The sequence below is a fragment of the Neoarius graeffei genome, chromosome 3, assembly GCF_027579695.1.
Source record: "Neoarius graeffei isolate fNeoGra1 chromosome 3, fNeoGra1.pri, whole genome shotgun sequence".
Taxonomy (NCBI): domain Eukaryota; kingdom Metazoa; phylum Chordata; class Actinopteri; order Siluriformes; family Ariidae; genus Neoarius; species Neoarius graeffei.
The window spans coordinates 80246388-80253905 of record NC_083571.1 but is presented as its reverse complement, the minus strand read 5'-3'; the positions used below and the strand labels follow the sequence as shown (position 1 = coordinate 80253905).

The 7518-nt window shown below is 40.4% G+C and overlaps 1 protein-coding gene across 3 annotated transcripts in view; it reads right to left on the bottom strand.

Moving 5' to 3' along the window:
• Positions 1–3563: 3563 nt before the first annotated feature.
• Positions 3564–7518, bottom strand: part of prrx1b (paired related homeobox 1b) — an 8485-nt gene continuing 4530 nt past the window's right edge. Inside the window, exons 2-5 of one of the 3 annotated variants that reach the window (XM_060916051.1) lie at positions 7195–7370; positions 5525–5706; positions 4718–4783; positions 3564–4501 (exon numbers count right to left, since the gene is read on the bottom strand). In XM_060916051.1, coding sequence (XP_060772034.1) covers positions 4369–4501; positions 4718–4783; positions 5525–5706; positions 7195–7370 — 557 coding nt within the window. In that variant the 3' untranslated portion in view covers positions 3564–4368. The remainder of the gene's footprint in view (positions 4502–4717; positions 4784–5524; positions 5707–7194; positions 7371–7518) is intronic. The other 2 variants (XM_060916050.1, XM_060916049.1) reach the window with 2 other exon arrangements.

The following is a 7518-nucleotide window of genomic DNA, read 5'->3' as shown; positions in this document are numbered from 1 at the left end:
CAGTTTAACTACCGAGGTCGGCCCTGAAAAGACCCGCGTGGCGCTCCTTGACTATATCAATGAACCTGTGACAAAGAGTGAGGTGTTGTTTAAAAGGGTCAGCTGGTTAAAAGGGTACTTGACGTTTTGATCTTTTTCAAGGTTCACGTGTTGGAGGCTTTTTGAGTTTTATGTTTAATTACGCAGACGTTTTGGGTGACGTGTGGAAAGAACCTTGAGTAGAAAGTCAGCTGCATTTAATGAACGTGTGAGCTCCGTCCGTTCGGTGACCCAAACTCAAAGTGTCAAGGCTGATGTAAAATTGACTCCTGTTTTGAAATGCAACCCCAAGAGACTTCAGCTTTGGTATTGACCTCAGGCGTTTGCCAGGACTATGCAAGAAAATACCAAATGACTGATGAGGAGATAAGCTCATGCTCAGATCTTTCAGGTATGAATTCATAAATCTACAGCTCATCTGAATCTCATGGAAACCTAATTCCTAATTTTCCAGTGACAAGAGACGTACTGTACTATTTTTCAGTGTTGACAGACAAAAGCTACGTTATTACTGTATGAAGCATCCTTTTAGCCTCCTTTAAGATCCCAAATGGTTAATAATACACTAAGTAAAGACAAGTGAATTTTCCAGGTTCTTTTTTTACAAGTAAATGCGGTCAAAACTACATTTACAGTCCAAACAAACGTCAATTACTTTTTATATCCAAATAACTGTTATCCTTTACCACTGCAAATGTGTCTGCTATTTATGTTTGCTATTGCGGTGAAAAATGGTCGATAGTGAATAAGTCTGCCTACGTATCCATGCTAACATTCGTTCTAGATGGTTATTTCTACGAAGTGAAAAGAAAAAAAAGAAATACAAGTAGAAATGGATTTTAATCCCAGAGAAATGTTGCAGCTGGTGAAGACCAGAGCAGTGCTTTTGGTCTGTGTTTCTTCTCAGTTCTTTCCTCTGAAAGTTGAAAGCTGTCACCAGTTCGTGCCAACGTTCACATGTTTTTTGTTTTTTTTTCCTGAGTTATAGAAACCAAAATCCCAATCTGCCATTTTCTTGTAAATAAAAGCCTCTATGCAGCACATTTTTTAAAATGTTCAGCTTTTGGAGGAATACATGCCCCCTTTTCATATTTGGGTAAAATTAAAGCTGATTATATGGTGACAACTGGGGTCCAACGTCACATCTGTCACCATAATTGCCGTTTGGGTTTGCTCTTTGTGTGGTGCTGTGTTTGAGGGCAAGGAAAGGAAAAAAGCAAATTCATCGTGGGTATTAAAAAAAAAACAGTGAGGTTGCATGGCCTACATGTTTAAAAGCACGATAACTAGATTTCTTTGAACATGCCAAGACCCTCATAATCACTGCTAGTTAAAGACTAAGAATGGGAAACAATAGAAAGTTTTGTGGTTGAGCTCCCACATGAAGTTTTTGCTGAGAATAAGCTCAAATGTTCAGGAATGTAAAGCCATTATATTGGTCGGTCCACGCAATCTTACAGTGTAAGCATTTCAACACAGCCAGGATCTCTGACATGTTTCCCTTGACGTTTCTTGACATACTGAGCACCATCAGTCCGTAATACCTTAATTAACACCATCCGTGGTGATGGTGTGCATGCAACTGGATTTGAAGTGGTCTTTTTGCCGTGTGTGTTCTGCACAGAGCTGCACACTCTGAAGTGTGCTTCACACAGCAGGTGGATCACGCTGCTCAGACCTCAATAGCCCGATATAGGCGAACACAGTTTGTATATACATTCTGCGCTGGCACTGAGTTAAGGAAATTCTTTTGGTTGTTCACCCTAACCACATGCTTTTAACAGCTGGGCTATATTTCACTCAAAGCCTGCAACATTTAAGCATTCAATAGATATTTTTTTGCACAAATCCAGATCCAAGCGGTTCTCATTAATAAATTTTCCACCATCACGAGGCCATAAAAGCTCAACTAAAGCTCGGACAAGACACACAGTGCGGTTATGATGGGGAACGGAGAAAACCAGGGTGAAACCAACAGCAAGGATAATACAAGGATAAGAAAGAAAGGCTTTTTTTAAAGAATTGATGCATATATAAACAGCTTGGCATACATATGCTCACACCACCCCCTTAACTTATATACACTCCTTCTCATACAAAACACACACACGCACTGAGACCCCCCACCCCCCACCCCCCAGTTCTCTCGGACTGTCTCCTCTGTAATAAGCTCCAGATGTGGTGCTGAAGGGGGTGAGGCGCTTGTATGTCATCCGCTGCGCTCGCAGCCCGTCTGAGGGGACGCCGGCAGGGCTGAAGGAGGGAGCGAGGGCCCCAGGCCCGAGGTGCTGCGGATGGGGCAAGCAGGTCACTGCCTACGCACATCTGGAAGCACTTCAGGTCAACAAGGCCAAGGCTGCCTGGAAGGTGAGACATACACACCCTGGTCTGGTGCAAGAGTTCAGAGTTCATGATACACCACATACATTATTGAATCTGAGTTAACACACACACATATGCAAACAAGCCATCTTTTAAAGAAGAACTTTTAAAAAGATCGACGTCAGTACAGGTAATAGGTGCACAACCAGAGGGAATAGTCATTGTCTTGATACAGTCATGATTAATGACATCTTTATTCTATAGATCCATAGTATTTTTTCCTTCATTAAGGGCCCTGTGAGTAGCACTGGAAGGACATTTATAAGGTCCTCAGACTCCATGCCCCAGTGGGGAAAAGGATATGGTAGAAAAGTTGAAGCTACATAATATGCAACATCAAAAAAAAAAAACCTCAAAACCATGGCCTGTACTAAATAAAGACCGAATCGTAAGTTAATCAGGAATCCCTCATAAGAGTACCTCAGGTAGCCTATACTAAAAGAGCATTATGTTTGTTTTGAGGAATGTAGAGCCAGCCGGATATAAAATAAAGAAAGTCTAAAGTAATTTACGTGTTAAGAAGTTCAAGTAATTCAGGAATAATTTTTTTTATTCGAATCACTTAATAATCATCAATGATTAAAGCATAGTGAAAACAAGTGCTGTTAAAAAAAAGGTTTTAAAGCACTAATTATTTCCTCCTCACATTGGAATTGGACATTATTCTTTTTTTTTTTTTAAATCTGTATATTTAAATGACCTGAAAATCTGCACCATTTAAAAGTGTGTTTTGGTTTTTTTAAATATGTCACATATAGAAGAGAAGAGAAGAGAAGAGGAGAGGAGAGGAGAGGAGAGGAGAGGAGAGGAGAGGAGACTGTTTTGCGGGCAACAAGTCAAATCTGAGATGAATAAAACAAGCATTTACGACACTTTCTAAATAAATCATTTTCATAAATCACACACACACTCTTACAGAGATGTACACAACACCAACCCTGTTTAAAGGACAGTCACAGCACCCTGACTCACTCCACTGTAATTAATCAGTAAATTAACATAACGGGGAGGGGAGAGTTTCAGAAACGTATTAGTTCGAAAGAGGACAAACTTGTGTATGAATTTTTTTTATCATGATGTTGTTTTCTCTGTTGCCTGCAACAGATCTGTGTCCTTTAGAAACCAATTTTAATATGCTTAGCTTGAAATGCAAGTCTCTTTATTCCCATATGCTTTGCAATTATGAAATGGCATACAGATTAAAAAACAACAGGAAGTATAATTTGTCCTTGAAAAACTAATTACATTTGTGTTAGTATGAGAAGTTACATTTATCACCATGAACCAACAGCTACGTGTCAGTGGTACAGTAGGTTATATAGAATGAAATGTATTTAAGACATGACCTTCATGTCCTCATTGAACACAATATGGTTAGCTGTTTGGGATGTCGATGTTCTTTCAGCTTCCTTTAGCGTTTTTGAGTTCAGGTGGATTGGTCATTCACATCTAATCCACGTTTCCAGCAAATAAACCTTTTCGTCCAGGTCCTGTGTGAATTCAAACTTTATGCAAACTACAATCATCATCCGCTGGATTCTTTGAAGATTCAGTTGACTCAAATTTAAGCCACAAAAAAATGAAAGAAAAAAAAGGCTGGGGGGTGGCCGCGTATGGGAGTTGGGGTGTTAAATCATCCAGACACTATGTCTGCCTTGCAGTCTCCACATTAGTCCAGGGTTTCATTTCCTCAGAAAAGTAACTACATTCATCTCATCAGCAGTGATGAAGATGGTAAAAAAAAAAAAGCCATCGTAGGAGGGGAGGGGGGAGGGACCATAATTCCAGAAGGAGGGTAGGACTGGTCCGTTCCCGCTGGAGTTTTGTAGAGGAATCTCAGACTAATTTGTCCTGTTCTTTAAGGTCTTCTAAGTCATCCAACTCCTTTGAGACTTCCTCTTCTTCATTTCCATCCTCCCTTCTTCTTTACTCTCTCACCCCCTCGTCTCAGTTAACAGTGGGGACCTGGTTGAGGCTGTACTCCTTGGCTTTTAGTCTTAGGTTCGCAATGCTGTTGGCCATGTTCATTCCCTGGGTGGAAGTGGTGTTGGCACAAGTGGGTGGGTAGGTTGCCATTGTGCTGATGAACAGGAAATAAGCAACAGCAAGAATGAGTACAGAAAGAAAAAAGGATCTATAAAACATCTATAAACATTCAGATATCTCAGATATTATATCATATTGTATTATATTAAACACCATATACAATATTTAACTTTTGGTTCGGACACCAAAGAGGCTCTCATGAGATTTTTATTTTTAAAAAAATCACATATAGTAAAAATAAAAAAAGTACTTGCTTTCTGTGGGCAGCATTTTCTGTGGCACTCGCACTGGCCCTCCCTCCGAACTCGGAAACCAGCTTAAGAATATATAAATAGTTATTAAGGCTTTATATATAGTTTATTAACATGTAATAAAAAAAACAACCCCAAATCTGCATTAGATTGTTTTACTGGCCTGGTTTCAGGTTGTAAGTATACTACTAATAAATATACCAGAAAGCGGTTCAGATTTGCACAGTCAGAAATTGAGCTGTTCTGTTCTGTTCTGTTCTGTTCATCTCAGAAGAACAGACATCACTGTAAACCATAACCAGTGTAACCAGAGTCACAGAAAATCCTGCCCGGTGAAGCTTTCCTCTTCATTTTGTCAGAATGTATCTTATAACCCAGAGGTCACAGGGCACAGAGGTGGATTTAACACGGTTTGTTTCCAGATTATCACCTAACAGTGAGGGGTTGAGTTCCTGACTTCCAGCTCTTCACCACTGAGAGAGACTACTATAACTATACAGAACTGCTTGTGAATGTACAACAGTCTGTGCTGCTTTATCTGATCAGAAATCTTCTCATCAGAACACTTCGCAAATTATTTTGCTTTTGAGAAGAAAAAAAAGGCAAATAGCCAGATGAGTTAAAACAAGTCAAACTGGTGCAAATAAACAGAACAGTGCATAAGACTGGGCTATTGACACAAATACAGCACAAGTCATGCGGTGAGAGGAAATGAATGGAAAACAAAGCAGATAGCTGGAGGACATGCTGGGATTGAGCAGAGCATAAGAGTGGCACAGGCGACATGTTAAGGTTACTGAGGTTACCTGTAAGGGGTGGCGCTGCCCCAGGATAGGTAGTCATTGGGACGTGGGGCAGGACGAGGCACGATGGGCTGCTCCACTGCCGTTACATCTCCTGAGTAGGATTTGAGGAGCGAGGCATTCTTACTGGCCAACATGGCCCGCTCGTTACGGCGGAACTTTGCTCGTCGGTTCTGAAACCAGACCTGTGGGACGAGGAGTGCAAATGATTACTTTCTAAGCAATTATGACAGCCCAGAGGTTACACAGATGATGGCACGATCAAACAGTCAGCTGTATGTTTAACATAAGGTGCATTATTATCTGTTTGGTTTCAGGGTAAATTATTACCCAAAGTAACAAAAAGATACTGAAATAAAGCCTTTGGGTTTGTGTGTGTTATGAAAAGTGATGTTATGGAGTATGATGCACAATCTGGTTGATAATCCTTACAACTTTTTACAAAAAAAAAAACTAAACTAAACTAAAATACTAATAATAATAATAATAATAATACGTTATGTGAAATATGATGCACTAAATCATTTATTTGTTATTCATTGTGGTTCCCATGTACCGGTAAAAAGAAATACAGCATGGAAATTATTGCATAAGTCCATTTTTGACAAGACACACTGCTAAAACACATGTCTAGAAATCATTGTGGGATCGTTGCTAAACACGAAAAAAATCTTCAGAATTTTCTCATCATATATCATTCTGTCAGCTTGAAAACAGATTTTCAACTCCAGCATGTAGTTTGCCGATGATGCGCTGCTTCTTTCGAATCCTGACTCCACCACAGAAGAGTGAAAGACTATAATGGAGCAACTTATCACAACTAGAAACATCATAAAGCGCTCGGGCGTTAAAGAGAGACGGACAAACACGCAAAACACATAATATTTCAGACCTGTGGTGAGACAATAAGCCTGGATGAAATGATCGGACGAGGCATGGTGGAGTGCCACTCTTTTTTGCTCGAAACAGTGGTGGGGAAGCAGAACCAGGCTCTCTTCCCAAGCCAAGGTCTGGTGGAGGCGCAGTGTCCGGTTACGCAGTGCCTCAGGAATGAGCTCAAAGTCGCTTTTATCAAAGCCTTTCAGAATCGCTCACCCTCTCTGGGACACATTAATTGCAGATGTGTTTTCTCTCGCTTTTTCCTTTCTTTTCCTCTCTCTCTTTCGTGATCTATAAATGGGCACGATCCTCATCTTTTAGGGGGGAAAATAACAACAACAACAACCAAAAACTAAAAACAAAAACAAAAAAAATCCCTCTCATTAGAACGTGGCGATCGTCTCTGGCCTGGAGCATGTGCTATCAGTCTGCTCTGTTCCATGTAAAGCTCTGATTAGGACTTTTATTTCAACACTAATGTGGCTGATACACAAAATATCACACAAACCAAACATGTGACTTCTTCATACCCAGATTAATCCATATGAAACAATCTTTTTGTTTTGCTTTTGCTTTGGTTATAGATGGACAGTTGACATGATAAAACACAATATCTCCTGATGTATACACCACTAAATAAAATGATTATGATCTCCATTCCTGGATGAGTGCTGTATTCCAAGGTCTTTAATACGAAAGGTACATCGCAACTTAATTAAATGTGTGAAACTGAGCTGATCAAAGTTGAACCAGTTTAATTTAAGAAGCTTGACGCACATGGACTTTACGCTTACCTGCACTCGGGCCTCGGTGAGATTGACCCTACGGGCCAGATCCTCTCGCACAAAGGCGTCAGGGTAGTGCGTCCTCTCAAACACTCGCTCCAGCGCCTGCAGTTGGCTGCTGTTAAACGTGGTCCTGTTCCGCCTCTGCTTACGCTTCTTCTTTTCCTCTGAGTTCAACTGTTCATCTGTCCACACCATCACAAACATCGCACATAAGTTCACAAGTTTCAAATCACAGCCTTAAGGCTTCCTATCAGATGTGTGTGGTGTGATGCGTTTGCTACACTGTAAATCATTTCTGTCGTTAACATACCGTGTTCGAATCACTACGAT